This window comes from Drosophila santomea, chromosome 3L, assembly GCF_016746245.2.
Source record: "Drosophila santomea strain STO CAGO 1482 chromosome 3L, Prin_Dsan_1.1, whole genome shotgun sequence".
Lineage (NCBI taxonomy): Eukaryota > Metazoa > Arthropoda > Insecta > Diptera > Drosophilidae > Drosophila > Drosophila santomea.
The window spans coordinates 12825374-12846519 of NC_053018.2; the positions used below are offsets into that span (position 1 = coordinate 12825374).

Here is a 21146-nt window from a genome sequence, read left to right on the forward strand (position 1 = left end):
ACTTGCCCGCAATTAGTTTACGATGCTAATGCTGGCAGCCGGTTTGGCATTGTTTCAATTTGTTTTAATCGATTCGCGTTAATTTTCAAATCTTGTTTCACTTTCTGGGCCGACTTTTCTACATAATGACGACGGCACGGGCGTTCAACTACACGAATTGCTGACACAAACATGCACCTATAGCACACATAACTGCCAGTAATGCCATAATCACTTTTGTTGCGCCGGAAAATGAATCATTTTCTAAATGATAAATCAATCATGTATTATGTGTGGTAGGTGTTTGTTTTTAATTAATTTAAATTTGTTTAAATTAATTATTTAGCGAATCCAAATGACGGCTGTAATCATAATAATAATTAACAAAGCTTAGGTGTTTGCTTTAATATATATACTGTTAGGTCTTTAATTAATTTGAATGTTGAGAGACTGCAACAGATGTTTTATGTATGTACATACATACATACGTTTAAATCTTTAAGTAGTCGCTTCGTCACTATGTGAACTGATGAGAACAGTGATCTCGCCCTAGTTCTTTTGTCAATACGTATTACATGAACCTTTTTATTTAAAATATATTTGGGCACAATAGAAATAGGCAAAAGCTTGCCAAATACATCATCATGTATAAGTTCCAGCTTAGTAGTTAATTTTTGTTTAATTTTTAATTTGACTTCCCATTGACCTGCCCGCCATGCGGGAATAAACATGTTTAAAATAAAGTTAAAATAAGGTACGAGTGAGTATTCTCGTTAGCCCGGGGAAATGAAAACTTTGTGGAATGAACAGAGCTGGCTCACATGAACATGGCACTGAACTGAACTCAACTGCACAGACGTGAAGTGAAGTGAACTGACATCCCTCGGTGGCGATGTACCGAAATGCGCAACACGGGATGATGCACTAATTACTGGGCTGCGTCGCTAAATGGGCGGAATTTTCAGTGGGGGATTTTGGGGTGGAGGAGGGGGAAGGGGGGAGCTCCAAGCCGTGGAAACTCCGAGTGTAAAGTGCCTGTCAAGGTGCATCAACGGGCACAAATACACACACAAGCAGCCAAAGCAGCCGTAGCGTACGCATATTTCAATGACGCACTGTGCGATTTGCAAACTAATCTGCAATTTATTACGGCCCAGCCGACTATGGCGACAGGTATGTAAACTCAGACCCTGGTACTCCGTACTCCGTACACCCTGGGACCCAGTGCACCATCACCAGGCAGGCAGCCAGTCATCCATGTGGATCCACAATTACCGGATCCGTAATGCCGCACTTGCAATTGGCCTTAACTTGGCCCGGGCAAACTCGTCAACATGATTTATTTTTGATAAATTGCCACGGCCGACGCTCCAACTAGATGCATTTGCGACATCGCGGCAATTTTGCAAATGATTTACACGGAATGACACGGAATTTAATTTCAAAATTCGCGAATGTTGTTCACTTGCTGGGTGGCAAACATGAATCTCTCACTGCGGCCTCCCTTGGCATCGTTTTCCATTCCCATTCCCATTCCCCATTTCCATTTCCTTCGGCGGGATAAGTGGACATTATTTATAATTGTGCTATCATAGTCAATCCGTCATGGGCACCCTCCATCTCCGATCTATAAGTATGCTTATACACGAGGTGTATTTATAAGTTGGCATTTGCACAAGTGTATTTGGTAATGGGAGTGTTAAATGCCATGAAGAAGCTGTCAAATAAATTAACTTGCCACCATACGTGCTTCTTGGAATTTTCTTTTGCTCATTTGCGGGGTACCATCGAGAATGCAAATGTAATTACCTTTAAATTCTTAGTGAAAATGGCATCAAATTGGTGTAAGATCTAGTTAGTTGGCAGATCAATTTTAACACCTTTCAATTAGTTTTGCGAAAAGTTAAGTAACTGCCATTTGACAAGCTATTGCAAAACATTTGCTTGCTTGCTCAAAGTTCGTAATTATCCGCTTTTATAGCGCACTTTTTGTGTTATAACGAATGAACTTTTCGGTGATTTCGTAAACTTTGTATATCCTTGAACTCATTTGGGTTCTTCGAAGTACAGGTGTGTGCTTAAAACTTCGCATGCCACTCCCTCTTGAGGGACTCAACGTGGCCACATCCTGCCACATCGCCGGAGGAAACTTTTCCTGTTGCAACGGATGCGCAAGGACACGACCAGGATTGTAGTCAATTAAGAAGACTCAAAGTTGAGCTCAGTGCCTAATAAAGATTTATTTTTATTTTGTCGGTATTATCAGTGTTTATTATTATCTGCAGGGTAAGACACTTTAATTGCACTTTTTTGTGCATGTAAATGGGGTTTCTCTTTGGAGTTCTGCATTTTTATAAGAGCAATTATTTTGGATTTAAATGCTAAATGTGGAAATGAAACAAAATTTTCCTTATAATTATTAAAATGCCTGGAAGATTATGTAATAACAACGATGTTATGACAGAGCTTAGTTATTTTTAGTTTTTTTTTAAGTGTAACCTAGTGCCACATGTTAAATTATATTCCATAGGATATCGATCACCCTTTCTCTACTTTCGGGGCCACTTCCCCTTCACTTTCTTCATCGGACTGCCCCAGCGCCTCATTAAAGCGCAATTAGAATGAATTGGTGACACCGCGAGCCACTTTCGACGTGCTAATCATGCCAAGCACCTAGATCCTCTTCGTTTCGGAGACCCAGTCACTTCCAGGGGCATGTGGCAATGTCGGTCGTGACGCATGCCACCGACGGACGGACAGCTGTCCATACAAAGCATCTACTTATAATTGCCCCAGGGCTCCGGGGCCCCACCATAGGTATATGTATCTAGCCAACTTATCGCGACGGAAAACCAATTGGAGATTCGGAATCACGTCAATTGTTGCGACAATCAATCGTGACTGCGGATGGGATGTCGATGTCAAAACGCCGACAAAAGGGAACGCACGCGCAAAGAATTCGGTGGAAAGGGTCCCCTACCCATACCCATACCTATATATCTATACCTATTCCCATTTCCAATAGCTATAGTCGTCGTTCCCATTCCAAATCGGTTGCTTTTGACTCCGAGGGCGATCGGCACTTGAGGCACAAAGAGCACCGATTTGTTGATTTGTTTTGAGAAGTGAGTAAATAAGTATATTTCCATTTATGAATGTGTTTGTTCTCGCTGGTATTTCTGTTCTGTTTGATCAGCAATTTCATTTTCGAGTGCCATCGATAAGATGGCCAGGTGATGATAATAGTGCCTCTTATCTCAAATGGCTGATAACGCCAAACACTGATTGGTGAGTGGAGCTCCCACCTACCGGCTCTATCTGTCGTTAGAGTTCCGGCTAAAAATGGAGAAATATGCCCGGGGATTATGGCCAATTTGTAACAGAATCTTTAGTGTTGAATGCACCCAACATGGCTCCCCTTGGAGTAGTGGGTTAAACTGGAACTCAAACTCTAACTCCAACTCCAGTTCCAAGTCCAACTCCAAGTGCAAACCCAAAACACAAACGAAAACAAATTCATTTAAAGCAATTTGCATGAAGAGAGAGTCCTTTTTGTGCTTGTTACGGTGACTTTATCGTTTATCGTTTTGCGAAAAGGATTTTATTATATTCACCAGAAGCACTATCCTTCCGCCTTTGCATATGTGTATGTGTGTCTGTGCGGCAGAAGATTTTTCGCCGAGAGAAAAGTGTGTGTGTGTGAGTATCTGTGTGTGTGTGGCACATACTGAAAAGCGACAATTTCATGTCCAAATGCTTTCCAGGTGACATGAAACAACACTTAAGTAAGAAGCCTTTCAGGGGCAGGAGGTGGGTGTGAATATTCAGCCTGCAACTCTCTCTGTGCAGCTGTATCCATGCCACCCACTCAGCCCACTGCGCCCACCCACCCACTCACACACATTAGCAGTTAAATTTGTGCACACACTCGCATTTCCTAGAGTGTGTGTGAGTGTGAGTGTGCGAGTGTTTCTGAACCAACGCACCTGGCGTCGAAGAATAATATCTCTTAACGCCAAAATCTACATTTAAATTGTTTTCAATATAATCTGCATGTCCTGTCCACCGAGTGAGCAATGTTCGAGTGTGTGTCGCACTAAATGAAAACAGAGCTCAGACAATGGGAATCCCGGGATCAGGACATTTATGGGCACGGACTAGGTGCTCCCAAGGATATGCGACATGTGCCACAGTTCACATGTCCGAAATCATCAAACAAATCACTCAGAGATATTGATTCAAGGAGTTCCGCACTGCGGAAAATCAAAGTTTGAGTTAAAAGGTTCATAAATTACTTTTATTAATTTCAAATACATAGATCTTCTTTCATTATATATGTATAATATACAAAAATAATTATGATACAAGTATGTTATATATTTTTGGAAATTTTTTATCTAGATCATCTTCTAAAGTCCAAATAATTGAACTTATAAAAATTCACATAAATTCCTTTTTACATTGGGATTCTAAAATTGAATAAATATATGATTCAGCAATAATAACTAATTTGGTCTTAAGATAGTGAATTTTTTAAAGCGTATAGTTTACTACTTCTATAAATTCTTTATTCTCAAATGCGACTCTTTCATGTGCATCCTTTCGTATTTCAGATCCCCAGACTCATGAAGTGGGTGTAGAATTTCGTGGCGCCGCCAAGAGCGTCCAGCAATTGATGCCACAATAAGTGTAACGATCACGAGTTTCGGGCAGGCGGGCACTTTTCCCAAAAATACCCGGTGCATTTTCATTTTCCTATGCAAATGACAAACTGCAGCACACACACACACACACATTTACATGTGAGTACGTTTGTAAGTACCGAAAAAAAGTGCCACATGTGCGTCTCTTTTGACTTTGAGATGCGCTTGCATTTATAATAAATGGCAGCGCGTTAACACCCCAAAACATCAAAATACTCATTTTACAGAAATTCCCCAAAAACGTTCCCCTCCTCGCCCCACTCCGCTTTCCATTAATTAGAACGCACTCGACTCGAGGACCCTCGAGTGGACCTGCCACGCCCCCTTCCTCGGATGAGTATCGAATGGAATCGGATTGTTTGTTTGTTTTTTCTCCCATTTCGGTATCTTGTTACGATTAGCTAGTTCCAATTAGCTGCGATTTTTGAGATTTGGCCTTGAGATGCTGGAAAATAAGGCACTTTTATGGGAAATGTATGTGCTATATAAAGCTATTTTTAAAAACAACATACTGAAGAAATGTGGCAGACTGTGAAAAACATGGTTTATCATGAAATGTTGTTGATTCCAATATCTTAGGACTTTATTTCACATCAAATAAAATTCGATTTTTGCTCTTAAGTACTTGCACAAGCAACCTTATAAAATAATAAAAAGATGTTCGTTTAATATAATGTTATTATAGTTTATATTTTCCAACTTACTTATACATTTTTGTTAGAAACCATTTCAACGAAACAAATATTTTTAAATGAAATATAAAAATATGTTTTTATTTGTTTGACTTACATTATGTTTATTTTAAAGAAATAATGCTATTTTCAGTTTGCTTTGCGATAAATTATTTTTGTCAGTTGGGTTTATAGCAAATGTCCTACATCTGTTTTTGTTATATGAATATTTAAATTCGTCCATAAAAATATAAAATAATATATAGAATATTATATTATAAACTAATACTTGTATTTCACATACATATTTTTTAACACAACCTTTAAATAAATAAATTAAAGATTGTATTTTAAGATGGTGTAAAAATATTAGATTTCTTCCTAACAAAGTAAGCATAGAACCATTTTGACCAGTCGTTATGATAGCCAATCTTGAGCAACTCTTTGGTAGTTTTCCCAATTATTTTTATATTGTACTTTTTATCAAAATCGGAAAATTCTTAGCCAACTTTGGCAACAATATCCAATTGGGAAGCCTTTCGATCGTGGTCCGCCATCAAATCGCTTCCAACGGCGACAGAGAGGGGCCGGCAGAAAGAGAGCGTCGACTTACTTTCCAGTGCTTGGAGGTGGGCGTTCTCAACGAGCAAAGCAACAACAGCCCCAGAGAGTCTACCCATCTCACTTGCCACAGGATCTCTCACAGGTGTGCAAGCGAGATAGTTGCTGCTCGTGGCTGACAGTCTGATTGGAACGCTGGCCAATGGGAGAGCGCCTAACTGGCTGGCTCTCTCGCGACCCGGCAGCCATCCCGTTCGCACCGCAGCTGCTGTCTCTGTCAGACGCAACCGCGCTGCTCGCTGAGCGGCCGAAAAACAGTTTGTTCCGAAACGCGAATAGGTGCGCATCTTCGCATCTTGGCATCTCCGCCGCGTCGCCCAGTGAAACTCGAAAAACTCGGAAAAGGCCGAAACGGCCAAACGGCGAAAGTGCCGAGGAACGAGTTACAGTCACCGGATAAGTCACAGTCGGTTATTGAGTCGCAGTCACTGCCGTCGTCACCGTGCAGATACCGCTGACAGGTTGGAGCGGAACCCGTTTTTACTGGAGCATTGCCAGCGGATCGGATCGGATCGGTTAGGATCGGCAGATGCAACCGCCGTAGATAATGAAGTGCGTGCAATAGTTATGATAAAAATAAATACGAAAAGGGAACCCCGAAAAGACATGCAAACCTCTCTGGAAATGCATCATAACCAACTGATACAATGTACTACGTAAACAAGTTCGCTGCAAATATCAAAAGAAACTCGTTATAACTTGAAAACTGTCTATAATAATGCATCACATGGCAAAGAAATTTCTGTGCTGACTTGGAAAATATTGAACATAGTGTTGAGAAAACTGAAAACTGAAATACTTACCCATTCAGTGGGTAAACTCGCCAAGCAAACACTTAAGACCCGCTGACACATTCTTTTGACCGAAGACTGAAGAGCCGCGTACATTTGTAAATCTGTTTGCGGCAAACACTTGAAGCCAATTTGGTTTGCTGGCTGGTTTTGTGAGTGTCTCTTTTTTTAAACATTTTTGAAACCGGCCGCCAAAGCGTCAAATAGAGTCAATAAAAATCGAGTAAAAACGGATGAAAAAACGAGAGAGAAAAAAAGAAAACAGCAAAGTCACACAAAACAAACAAAACATTTTCCGGCTCCGGCGACATTAACAGAACTGCTCGACATCGACAATTTGTTTTATCAATTTTCAACAAGGCCAGCCGCAGCAACAACAATAGCGCAACACCCAACAAGCCAGCAAACAACAAAAGCGCCCAGAGTGCTTAGCCGTCGAGCACGCACGCCAAATCCACCCAGCCACCCACTACCCACTGGCAACCCACTGGCCACCCACTCGAACCTCCCTTAACCACCACCCAACACCATCCCCACATCCTTGGCCACCCCTTTTCGAGGGCTCCGCCAGCATCCGCATCCGCATCCACATCCACATCCACAGCGACATCCGCATCCGCAGAGTCGAAAAATAAGAAAGCCAAATAACAACAAGCAAACAACGAGGGACGCCCCACAGTGAAGCCAGGCACAGTGAACTCGCGTGTCGCCGCTCTTTAGGCCAACTCAGCCAGCGAGACAATGGCTGCATATGCGCAGTTTGGATACGCTGGCTACCCGACGGCAAATCAGGTGGGAAATGTTAAAAGATTAACTCTTTACTACCCTTTGTTTAAATCCTTATCGCAAGCAAGTTTATTGATTAATTAGTTCATTTATATGCCAGGAACAAGCACTTAAGTTTTAGGCGCTTACTTGGCACAGAAAATACATATTGAAACTAAGAATATATCTTATACATAGCTCATATTTTGCTTTGAAAATTTTACATCTTTAAAATTTAATAATACATTCAATTTCAAAATAAGAAATTCAAATTCACTCAAGAACATTGCCCGAAGTATTTTTGTAAACTCATAATTTGTGTTCCAATTGAAGGCCTTAAACAACTTTTTACAAAGCACTTTGTTTAAAATATGCATTGTGAGTAGCATCTGAAAATTTTTAAATACATTGATTTAAATTTAGTAGAATGAGAAAAACCAGTTGAAAGAGTTTATCATTCTAATGAAAGCAAATTTTCTGAATTATTGCCACTGGGCGCCTTAAATTTAAATACACATATGGCTGAGTCATAATAATTTATATTGGCCATGAAATTGGATTTATCAATTTCGTTGTATATATTTATTATATTTTGATTTACAGCTGTGCCATTTCAATATGCAGCCATAACTTAATCATTTCGAAAGACACTTGAATATACTATTTATATTATATATATATAATATTTGGCACACACAAAAGATTCTTCATAAAACCAGAAAGCAAGTGAGTCAGTAGTCAGTTGAATATTTTTTGGCATGTGCGATGGGAAATCTTTAATAATGGACGGTGCGAAATAACTCTAAATTTACATATTAAGCCGGCGGGTTTGGGCAGCAGCCACTGCACATGAATATTCAAGCACTTGGGCAACGGTTGGAGCTCCTGGATCCCTATATATTATATATACATGTATATATATATATGTGGATATAGCCATAATGGCCGCCCCGCCGCCAAGAAATGTTTCACAATTTAGGACAGCCGTCACCGCCTTGGATGCAAATTGGTGGCGGGGCATTCCGGGGGCAGTGCATCGTCCGAGGTCTGGTCATAATTACCCGGTATTCGGAGCTCAGTAATTCAAATTAGCTGGCCAAAAGGGGAGGGGGTAGGGGGGGGGGGGGTTGGCCAAAGGAGGAGTGAAACACTTGCAGCTACAAATCCCTTGCAATGGCTGTGTAATGCCTTGTTCAACGACTACTAACATACTATATGTGCTCCAATGCGTCAATGCTAGACTTGTGCGTTTATCCTGCTGCCAATTTATATACATACATACATCTATATATACAGTATATATATATATGTATATCCTGACCACATTGGCTGGCATAAATTTATGCTAATAAAGCCGCCGCCGGAGTGGTGCACCATTTATTATAATATGCAAACTTGGTAAATTACAATAATTAAAATAATGAACGCTCAGATTATCGACTATAATTATGGCTGCAGATGTGCAAAAGGCCTTTTGCCTCACCATCGATTAAGAGCCAGCAGAATGTTGTCATCGTTTTGGCTCATTTGCATTCGCTTTTTGCACCTTAAGCTACTCTAAAAGCAACCAAAAGCTAGTGACAGCTACTAAGAGCTACTAAGCCCAATTAAAGACTGGTCAGTAGATGCTATCTGGCTACTGGCTATCGGGGTGCCAAATTTATAAGGCGCACAATTTATGCAGTGCACACAGTCGGGCTCTCATTAATTTAATTTTAATTTCAACGCCAAGACGGCATTCCGAAAAAACGACAATATATGAATTTAATCAACGGCTGTCAGTTGGCAGTAGCAAAAGAACTCGGAGGCACATCGCACATCGAATTCTTAACTTCCCATGCGAGCTGTTCACGCATTTCATGGCAAAATAACTAAAATTCTAAGGCCGCAAAAAGTGCGCGACGATGTCGAGTCCTGCATCCACATAGGCTCCATCTGAATCCTCCATCCGCATCACCATCCCCATCCCCATCCCCATTCGCATCCCCATCTCCCATCCCCAAACTGAATTGCAGCCCCAACTCCTTCGGGACGCAAAAGGACAAGCCCGTAAATGATGCGAGAAAAAACTAATATTTCGCAGTGTGCATTCCATAATTGATTTATGAATTTTTAATGCAAACATTGAGACCGCAGTTGGCAAAGAGTTGGGAAAGAGTTGTTCCACTGCGACCATAGTACTCTGCGCCCCAACTTAATTCAATAAGCGAGCTCCACAAAAAAACGGAGCAACTTATTCGTGTTAGCAAAAACGCACTTCGTGGCTGTCCTTTTGGCATTCAATGCACGGGGAGAAAAGTATGGTCAATTGGTAGGGATTTCTAGTTCATTTTTAAATATGTTTAAATTCCATAGAATCTCTTTTGTTGTTTATAACCAGTAAACTTGGATTTAAGTATCAACCATTTAGTCTTCATACATTTATTTCTCTTACTAGGCATTTATTTCTTTTACAGACAACATTCTGGTTTAGGTAGGTTTTTGTTTATGTTTGGTCTACATTTTACAAGTTTTATGTTAATTAAATTCAATTGATTTAATGCAATTTTATTCACTACAATCTGAGTTGTCATATGTATCTAAAAAAGAAGCAAGTAAGAATTGTTTGCTTAGACTTATGATATGAAAGCAATATACCATTAGAAATTAAACAAGACAGGGTGTAATATGAAGTTTGGAAGTGTTTTTTTTCCCAGTGTACCCTTTAAAGTGGGCATGGGTATCTGTATGAATACGGCGTACTCGTTTGGCAACGCAATCCTGCGGATGAATGTGAGAATATGCCAAATCCAAGAGCACTGACTGCGAACTCGAATGCGAACATGTGTTTGTTTGTAGGGACTCCTTCGCCATTCCAGCTTCCTTGTCGCTGGTAGCTGGGATCCTCATATCTTCGCTTATTGTTCTGGCCTGGCGTCAACTGGAGGAACCCCCAAACTGAAGGAAAGTCCCCAACTCCCCAACTCCCAACCTCAACTCAACTCAACCCAACCCAATGCAATCCAAGTGAACCCAATAGCTTTTGTTTCGCAGTCGTTGTTGTTAGGAGTGCAAAAAGCAAATCCATAAACGCATCCCCAGCGGTAGCAGAAACAACAGCAGCACCCAATAACCACAACAATGCCGATCTCCTTTGTCTTGACTATCCAATACCATGCCATGCCAAACCATTCCATACCATACCATACCATACCATGCCATATCATACTATACCATCCTAACCAAACCATATCGCAGTGCACTATACGTACTCGTGCGTTCGTGAATTGGGAATGGAAAGGGGGAGGGGATGGTAGGAGTTGGTAGGCGGACTCGTGAGCTTTAACATAAATCATAAAATTAATAACCGTAAAGTGACGGCACCAGCTCCACCAGCATCTTGGCCCCAATGGGTGCGGGTGGCCATCTGTAGCGGTATCTGTATCGGTATCGGTACGGTAAAGGTATCTGCATCTGCAGATATGTATCTGCATCTGTGCATCTGGAGCTGCATCTGCATCTGGATGCGGATATGGATGTGGATGTGGGCACTTCAAAGGCAGAGATAGAGATTTACACGATGTCCATGCCGGTTCAACCGAATTACGGTCAATGAATATTCGCCAGCTTTTTTTTTTGGTTTTTTGCTTCTTGTTTAGTTTTTATGCTCTTGTATTTGTTGGTTTTTAGCTTGTTTTATACTTTCGCTTGTCCAGCTGTTTTGCAGATTTCATGTTTGCTTTGCGGCTGAAGATGCAAGGTTGAATTGCCACTTTGAACTTTGGTCATGGCGCATAAAAATCGGGCTCGTATTCCTCGATTCACTGGAGATTGCCTGCCCTTCAGATGGATTCTCGCTGGCAATTGGTGGGAAACACATTCTGGCCATATTGATGGCTAGTTTTTGTAGCTCTTTGATTTCACAGGGAATTTGTAATCTAATACTAAATAGTAAAGATAAGAGATCTTAGCTGAATTTTTATATTTATTGATATAAAGTAATTTCAAATTGTGTTGATTTCCCTTTTATGGACAATGCTTGCTGCAATATAAAGTTATTACAAGATTGTTATTAGTGCCATAAAGAATAATAAAATCATAAAAAAAACATTCAATGAATTATTTGGTTAAATAGAGCAATCAAATATTTACAGCAAGCGAAAGTCATAACTTGTGTATCTTTAAAATTAACCCCAACAATACAATTTATTACAACATTTAAACTCCAGATACTCCTTATGTATCTACAATATTAAAACGTCCAGAACTGTTTTTATCCACAATATTTACGCATATGAAATGCTTGATAGCTTTAAGTGTTTAAATTGATGGGCAGGCAACATCGCTCAGCGAACTCACCAAGTGATTAAGATAGATGGCAGATAGCCAGCCACAAGTGTGAATATAAAATATTCGTTGTGGCAACTCGCAACTCCAGGAAATATTCCTTATTAAACTTGCCGCAATTTGACACCGACTGCAAAACTGTCCAAAAAGTCATAAAAAGAGCGCCCAACTTTAAGGCAGCGTTTAGGAGCTGCCGACAAGTTTCAGCATTTCCGCAGAATAGAAACCCAACCCAACCCAACCAGGTCTCAAACCCAAGCCCAAACCCAAGCCCATTTCCCAATCTCAATACCGAACCCAATCCCAACCTCCAGAAGTTGGTTCTCCAGAGTGTGGCTTATCCTATCTGCAGTCACCTTGCGATAAACTCAGCGGCTGGGCGCTCATCGCTGCACTTCCTGCGATTCTTTTGGGTTTTCTTTGTTTTTTTTTATATTTTTGCAGTCGAGTGGTGGGTGAGTGGGAACCATTAAAAATAAACTGACTTGCGTGCCGATAATAAGCACTGTTCCAAGCGAAAACTTGAGCAGCCAAGTCCACCGAAGTCCACCAAAGTCCAGTGAAGTCCAGCTCCGCGTCCAGGTCCCCAGATCCCAGTCGGCTGTCCTCATCCTCGTCCTCGGCGATATGTGTTTTTTATGGGCGGCCACAAAAACTGAAATTGATGTTCGAATCGCAAACCAAAAAAAAAAAAAAACAAAAAAGTAAATAAAAAAGAGAAGGAATATAAAGTATAATAAGAAATGAGCGCGGGCAGCGTTTTGTACATTAGTGGAGACAGTCGACGATCCACTTCCAACTCCACCTCCACTTGCATTCATTCAGTATTCATTAGATTTCATTCATGAAACACCTTCATTATGCAACAATTTCCTGCTGCTTTTCGGCGTCGTTGCGAAATTGCCCCGATGATTAGATAGTCGGCAGGAGGTGTTGGCGAATCAGCTCGTTTAGCCTTCAATTACCATTATTATTTAAATCACATGGGCAGTATCTCAGTATCAGTATCAGTTCAGTGGCTGCGATGGGCGAAGAAATTGGTCAAAACGGTAGCCACTTCATTATGCATATAAGAACGGTTAGATACTGTTATTAGGCAATCGGTGTCAGATGCAGTGCCGATTTGAAAGTGGAATATCACGCCTTAAGTGGCATCTGACAGGCAGTCATCATGCTAACGCATTCGGGATTTTCCGGCTTAGATCGATCGATTCCGATCACGAGGGGTTTCCAGCCGACGGCTCAGATGTCTCCGATTCGCTGCGGTTATCGCTCCAGAGGATATATGCTGGCATATAGGGGGTTATATCGGTGGAGGAGCAGGGGGTGAACCAAGTCTACCTGCCCTGTCCCTCATCATTTGATTGCCCTTTTGGCCAGGGCCGTGCCCATTCTCGGTCGATCGATCGGTCCACTGATACTCAACTTCGGACTCTCGAGAACTCACAGCACAGAACCCTCTTCAAAAGAGCCCCGATTCTGGGCTCTGGATTCTGGATTCTCGATGTGCCCAATGTGCGATGTGCTCGGCTTGGGACGAAGCGGTATCTGAAATCTGACTGTGATAAATTGAAAATTAATGAAGTGAAAATAGATGGAACGGATCGCAAAATGCGCCAGGCCAATAAAATATTTTGACATTTGGAGTTATCATCTTAATCTGCTTTGTTGATTTCGACCTGGTCGGCAGGGACATGCCTTTGCGCTTACCTCTCTTACCTCTCCCTCGTCTCTTCGCTTCTCTTCTTTGCGGGTCCTGCCAACTTCACCTGTTCGTGCACTGAGAGAAAAAGGGCTTCAATAAATGAGCAGCTCTCTAATAAGGGAGTTAGTGAGGTAACACATTTAAAGAATTCTTGTTTCTTGCTATGTTTTTTAAACAATTTGTAGCTGTTAAAATAATTATATAATTCAGCACTAAAAGGTGTGTTTAAAGTGTGTTTGAATTAATAGAACGAATTACTTAAGTTTCACTTTCCTTTTTTAAATCCTCGTATTTAGTTACTTTTGCTCAGTGTAGGATTCCCTCGCTGCAGACATTTTTTGGGTTCGAGCTCCTTTTTTCGGCATTGCTAAAATGTGCTCCTTTTTCCCCTTCGGCATCTTTGCAGCTGACTACCGCCAACACCGACAGCCAGAGCGGCCATGGCGGAGGATCGCCGCTGTCCGGCACGAATGAGGCTTCCCTGAGTCCCTCGGGCGGCTCGACGGCCACCGGCCTGACCGCCGGTCCTCTGAGTCCAGGTGCAGTTTCCCAGTCGTCGCACCATGCGGGCCACAAGGGTCTCTCCACATCGCCGGCGGAGGATGTGGTCGGTGGTGGTGGTGGTGATGTGCCCGGAGGCCTTTCATCTGCCGCCCAGGACCTGCCCAGCCGGGGCTCCTGTTGCGAGAACGGCAGACCCATCATCACGGATCCCGTGTCCGGCCAAACCGTGTGCTCCTGCCAGTACGATCCGGCCAGACTGGCCATCGGTGGCTACTCCCGCATGGCCTTGCCCTCCGGCGGCGTGGGCGTGGGCGTCTACGGCGGACCGTATCCATCCAACGAGCAGAATCCGTACCCCAGCATCGGAGTGGACAACTCGGCCTTCTACGCACCTCTGGTAAGGATCGGGTGTGTGGGCATGGGAATCACTGGGTAGCTGGGTAGCTGGTGAGTCCGGCTAATTGGCTTTGTGCATCGGGCGGAAGTCCGCGCAAATGCGAGTCGACAGGCCGAACAGATATCGCCATGTTGGCCGTCAGCTCGTTGGGCTCGGTAACTTGTAACTGCCGCGATTACCTGATTACCTGGCTACCAAGGAGTCCAGCTTACACGGGGCTCACTGCCTCCGGCTGCCAGCAGCTCTGTGACTAATCACTGATGGCCGATGGCCGCACTCAATTCCAGAGCAATCCCTACGGCATCAAGGACACCAGTCCCAGCACCGAGATGAGCGCCTGGACATCCGCCAGCCTGCAGTCAACCACCGGATACTATTCCTACGATCCCACGCTGGCGGCCTACGGGTGAGCATTTCAAAACTAAGACGATTCTAAGGCTAAGGGGAAGACTTACAGGGTGTAATACAGTGGAACTTGTATAATCAAAGATTTAAAGAACCTATTAATGATATTTTTATGGGAATTATGCCAGCATCTTTAGAACATTACAAAACCTTATTATAGAAACTACATATGTTTTATAGTGTATGTTTATTTTACTCAGCAGCTTTAGAGACATTTGGTTGGACTTGAAAATCAAATTAAACATCATATTATCGTTAAATTATATAGTAACATTTGTGGCTTATAGAAAGCAGAAACAATAGAGCTGCAGCTCAAGAAGTTCCACTGTGCAAATATACAAATGGGAAACTTAAGTGGGCTTAAAATGTTGCCATGGGACAAAAACTTTCGCGTCGTGTCGTCTGCCGGGTTTCTTTTTATTTATCGCTTAAAAGGGTATGTCTGGCTTAGAGTTTGAGCCCCCGGGCGCGGTTTTGGCTGAAATGGGAATACCAATTCCATTGGCCATTTGATGTTGACCTAGACGAGAGGAAGTTGCAAATGCAATCCGTTGGTGGGGGACTCTTATCAGCGATTGTTACCAATAACTGATTAGTGTCTTTAAGGTGTGTGGGCTTTGTTTGCCCCAAAAGCTGATAGCAGGCCGGAAAATCGGTGTTGCCCTAAGCAAACTCATTAGTGGCCATGATAGGGCGGAACTACCAATGAGCCTTATTGATTCGGGGTGTACTATATGTATGATTTCCAACCTGCAGATACGGACCCAACTATGATCTCGCCGCCAGACGGAAGAACGCCACGCGGGAATCCACGGCCACGTTGAAGGCCTGGCTGAGTGAGCACAAGAAGAACCCATATCCCACCAAGGGCGAGAAGATCATGCTGGCCATCATCACCAAGATGACCCTCACCCAGGTGTCCACGTGGTTTGCCAATGCTCGCCGTCGGCTGAAAAAGGAGAACAAGATGACGTGGGAGCCGAAGAATAAGACGGAGGACGATGATGATGGCATGATGTCCGATGATGAGAAGGAAAAGGATGCCGGTGATGGTGGCAAACTCTCCACGGAAGCTTTCGGTGAGTCCATGTCCCATGGCCCATGCTCATGCCTGACCTCCTCAATTAGTAGTACTCAGCGATCTCCTTTTGTAATTTCTTGAGCCCCGGCATATTGTTTTCCAAACGCCTTACCCCATTGATTCCTGCGCCTTTCTTGGCCTGACTGGATGGCTGACTGGCTGGCAGGATGGCTGACCCGCCCCTTTAGCAGATTTGTGGCACTGGGCTTTTAAGTACAATTTATGTGGCGAGGCGAATGTTATGCAACATTCGTCTGCCCGTCCGTCCGTCCGTCTGTCCGCAGTCCGTCCGCCGCTCCAAAGTCCGTCCGCAGTCCGTCGTCCGTTTATTTGTCTGACTGCTTAGGCGACATCCTCCCCGGAAGTTGACAGCACATTGTTGGCAAAGTGGCCTTGCGCCCGCACTCCGATTCTAAGATGCACTGCGCGAAAATATGTCCCTTATATTGAGTAGTTACCAGTTTTGAATAATGAAGAATATAAGTAAACTTTAAAGACTTCTGCCTAAATGGAACTTTCTTTTTAAGTTTAAGCAAGGCTTTGCTATCAAAACTTAAAGAAATAATTCAATTTTTTGAGTACTGATAGAAGTCTTAAATCTTTATGTTAAAATGGCCTTAAGTCAGCGGTTTGTCAACTGATTTTCTCAGTGTACTTCGTCTCCAAAGTGGCCTTGTTCGAGTTGGCGACACATAGAAATGGTGCAGCGCAGCAGGGGGGAGGGGGGTTGGGTGTACTTGGGCGGTAGTCGGCGGAAACTCGAGTCTTTTGCTGCTGAAAGCTTTCTCCGCTGGCTGCGAGGGTTGCACGCATCAACGCCCACCAACAATTTCAAGGGTTTTTGCCACTGCCAGCTGCCAGCTGCCAAGAGTTCCACCTCCTGGAAGTGCCAAGTTTTGCAGTCCTCTAAGAACTTGTCTGCTTCCTGCCTCTGACTTGAAATTAATTAAATTTATTTTGTGTCTCCACATGGTCTCTCTCTCTCCCTCTCTCTCTCTCTTTCCCTCTCTCTCTGTCTCTAATCTTTTAGATCCCGGCAATCAACTTATCAAATCCGAACTGGGCAAGGCGGAGAAGGAGGTGGACAGTGGTGGTGACCAGAAACTGGATCTGGACCGAGAGCCACACAATCTGGTGGCCATGCGTGGACTGGCGCCCTATGCCACACCCCCCGGCGCCCATCCCATGCACGCGGCCTACAGTTCGTATGCGCAATCCCACAACACGCATACGCACCCACATCCCCAGCAAATGCAACACCACCAACAGCAGCAGCAACAGCAGCAGCAGCAGATGCAGCACCATCCGATGGATCAGCCATACTATCATCCGGGTGGTGGCTTTGATGGCCAGGAGGAAGCGGGCGACTTTGCGGCCCAAAAAAACCCGCTGAGCAGAGACTGTGGCATCCCAGTTCCGGCGAGCAAGCCCAAGATCTGGAGCGTGGCCGACACAGCCGCCTGCAAGACACCACCGCCCACCGCGGCGTACCTCGGCCAGAACTTCTACCCGCCCTCATCGGCGGACCAGCCATTGCCCCATCAGCCGCTCCAGCATCAGCAGCAGCAGCTGCAGCAGTTGCAGCAGCAGCAGCACCATCACCCGCATCACCATCATACGCACCACTCGATGGAGCTCGGTTCGCCGCTGAGTATGATGAGCAGCTACGCCGGCGGATCGCCATATTCGCGGATACCTACGGCGTACACCGAGGCCATGGGCATGCATCTGCCCAGCAGCAGCAGTTCCACTTCCTCCAGCGGCAAGCTGCCACCCAGCCACATCCATCCGGCGCCCCAGCGTGTGGGGTTTCCCGAGATCCAGCCCGATACGCCGCCCCAGACACCGCCCACTATGAAGCTGAACAGCAGCGGCGGCAGCAGCAGCAGCAGCGGGAGCAGCCACAGTTCATCGATGCATTCCGTCACTCCGGTGACGGTGGCTTCCATGGTCAACATTTTGTACAGTAATACGGACAGTGGATACGGACATGGTCACGCACATGGACATGGACTTGGGCACGGACATGGGCTAGGGCATGGGCATGGGCACATGGGCGTTACTGCTAATGCCTATCTGACGGAGGGCGGGCGTTCCGGGTCGTAATTCGACCTTGAACCGGTTAGTTACGGAGAGCAGTTAGCAGTTAGCAGTTACCAGTTAGCAGTTAGCAGTTACCAGATACCAAATAGCAAGCGAAACTACTTACACACTACTTTCGAGATGGCGGGACAAGTGCAAGTTGGCGGGCAATCCGCGATTACGATTACGAGTACGTTTAACAGATAGCGATAACTACACTAATTATTTTGCAATAAATGTAGCTTAAGTATGGCAATAAAACTTTATTTCCTACCATATCATAAATTATTTCGCTTTATAACTTTAATTAGCATATTTACACTCGACCGCTGAAAATTTGCGAGACGAACATGTCTCGGTGGTGCGGTGGTGATGGTGGTGCTGCTGGTGGTGGGGCACAGACTTCTGAGCCGCCCACTTTTGGGTGCTTGTCATGCGTTTTTGGGGCCCGGGGGCTGAGTCATACGGCTCCAAGTTTAATGACTCGAAATGAACGCACACCACACGAACTCATTCATCTTTCGTCGGGCGGAGGAGAACGTTGAGTCTCGCTGGCAAGCCAATAAAATAATGCCAGCTACTACTCCACCGTGTTATAAATCAAGCGAACTTTTTGTCTTAAGACTAACATTTCCTACCTTAAGTGCTTAATCCACACAACTTAATAATTTTAAATAGCTACCGCATAAGCTGATCTGGAGGAAACTTTACGTTGTATTAGTGCTAATATCCCCAAATGGGAAGGAAGTGGAGCATTAGTTATAAGATTTTTGCCTAACCCTTCGACTTTCAAATAACTTATACTCGGCCAAATAATTAATCCGTGCACACACATTAATAGTTACGTAAACGTAATCATGTAATTAGCCACCCCATTCGTTTGAAAATTTGTAGAGAATTTTTAAGTATCTGTGATATATGCATATAAACACATACTATACGAGCAATTATCTGCGCTAATTTAGTTAATTCACACCTACTTCTTCGCACACAAAGGCACTTGCGTTCGGCAAAATTGATTCGAGACATTTCTAATGGCATTCATTTTGTAATTGTAAATAGTATTTATGTAAATTTTCAAATTTGACGATAAATAAAGTTGAGTAAATCATTTATCACGCTGCCTCTTATTTGAACTAAATAATCAATAGTTTGGGTTATGCGGGAGATTAATGAGTTTGTTTTGTGGGCAGTTGATTCATCTTGAATATTGTACTATATTTTATATAATAATATGTTTCTTTTTTTGATATAGTATTTAAGAAATACTTCTTTGGAATCTCTATATGTTTAAAAAGCTTTCAAACGACCCAATGAACTTAATTAATCGCAGCGAGCAAGGGAGCGGTCGCGTTTTTCGAAGAAATATGTAGATACAGATACTCGTATGCATTCAATCACGGCACTCATGAGTTTGTGTCGTGTGTCACATCTATAAATGAAAATAATAAATCGTCGGTGTCGCATTATAATTATCGACCTACCCATAACAGCTCAGCACTGGAATTCCACTCGGACTCGGATCAATACCAATATCAAACACTGTAATTCAGATTGACAGTTGATCCCTTTATAATGATCGCCACATATCGAAATCCAAAGTTGGCTACCTGTGCGTAACCAACTGGGAAGCCACAGCTCTATTTTATCAGATTGATATTCTCCACGAGGGACACGCTTCTAATTAGAGCAGCTCACCCCACGTGTTTCACGGAATTCAGGTGATCTTACGTAAGAGTTTAATGTGCCGTGTTCAAATATAAACTCTGTGAGTGACTCACAAACTCAAGCTGTTCGGCAATGAGTTGAAAGGTTTTAAGAAAAAATAATACACGCTTAAGGAATAGTTTATAGAAAGGGAAGTTGACTTATCATATTGGCCTGACTTTAGACTTAAGTATTTTAAAAAAGTTTTCTTTCTTAACTGTCTTATTTTTTTGGAGATTTTTTTATTTATGGAATCATTATCATTACCATTATATCTTTGAACATATAAAATTATATTGAATAAATCTATAAGAAGAAATAATAATAAGACATCATGCGCAGGATATACATTTTTTAAGTGTCTCATAAAATAGAGTGACTTAGTTTTAGTTAGTAACGATTTCATTAAAATAGATTGAGTCACACTATACAATTTTACCAAAACCATAAAATACATAGCCTTTGAAGTTTATCTTTAAAGTAGAAAATTAAATACCATTTTCTCTCATTAAATTGTAAAATTTGTTTCATACCATTCCTTATATTTTTAACCATTCCAATTCATTACAATAAGTCTATCTGCCTTTTTAATCGCAAGCAGTTTATTTATTTTCTAAGACATGTATGTATATATACCAAATATAATATGGTATAATATTATTAAATTATTCCTGTCAAATTTTTATTGCTCCGTGCACTTTAAAATCTGCAACTTGGTCAAATGTAATCCGCAGGCTCGGCAAAACTCATTAAAGCTCGAATGGATGGGTGTCCGTGGCCCTCTGAAGACAATTAGATAAATTTTGGAATTTTCAAATTAGCCGCTTCAAATCGTGGTAGCATCTGCAGTCAATTGCACTTTTTCGCAAATGCATGGGATGATGCAACTGCCAACTGCGAACTGGCAACTGGCACTTGCCGCACACAAGGCAACATAGGCAACAAAGTCCAGATCATAATGAGTCCAGTTGGCTTTTGTGGAGGCTGGCTGGCTGTTTGGATGGTTGGATGGCTGGCCTGGCTTTGGCCATTTTATCCGCCGAGTGGAAAATGACAACATTAATTTAGCGCTTTGTTCTGTGCCAGTCGGGCTGGGCCGCATTTTAAATTAACCCAAAACATGTTTAGGGGTTTTCCGCACAATTGCCTCGTCGGTGCAGTGTGGCAAAAAGGATTTCGGTGCGCCTGCATAAAGGATTGCAGCATCTGATGCCCAGTTTCCCCATTTCGGGGTGGTGGTTGCAACCGAAAAGTCAGGCACAATCAAATGCTTGTGGCACATGAAAAACGGGGTGGTGTAAATAATCTCTATAATTGTGCACGCTTGCAGATATTAAATGCGATTGGGTCATAAAAACAAAACATAACTTAACAAGCCATTAATTACATTAACTATTAGCTGCAGCTCG

The 21146-nt window shown here is 43.0% G+C and overlaps 1 protein-coding gene across 1 annotated transcript; it reads left to right on the forward strand.

Moving 5' to 3' along the window:
• Positions 1 to 6202: 6202 nt before the first annotated feature.
• On the forward strand, positions 6203 to 19118 carry LOC120449026 (homeobox protein caupolican). The gene is made up of 5 exons (XM_039631307.2): positions 6203 to 7557; positions 13968 to 14462; positions 14750 to 14868; positions 15624 to 15946; positions 16979 to 19118. Exons 1-5 carry the CDS (start codon positions 7507 to 7509, stop codon positions 18052 to 18054), a joined length of 2064 nt encoding a protein of 687 aa, XP_039487241.1. The 5' UTR covers positions 6203 to 7506; the 3' UTR covers positions 18055 to 19118.
• Positions 19119 to 21146: the final 2028 nt, after the last annotated feature.

What these genes read in the sequence shown, in the direction of transcription:
- LOC120449026 (XM_039631307.2), top strand. Translation starts at nt 7,507, where the DNA reads ATGGCTGCATATGCGCAGTTTGGATACGCTGGCTACCCGACGGCAAAT. An exon ending in GCTACCCGACGGCAAATCAG is followed by an intron (nt 7,558 to 13,967) that starts GTGGGAAATGTT and finishes GCATCTTTGCAG; the next exon opens with CTGACTACCGCCAACACCGA. An exon ending in CGGCCTTCTACGCACCTCTG is followed by an intron (nt 14,463 to 14,749) that starts GTAAGGATCGGG and finishes ACTCAATTCCAG; the next exon opens with AGCAATCCCTACGGCATCAA.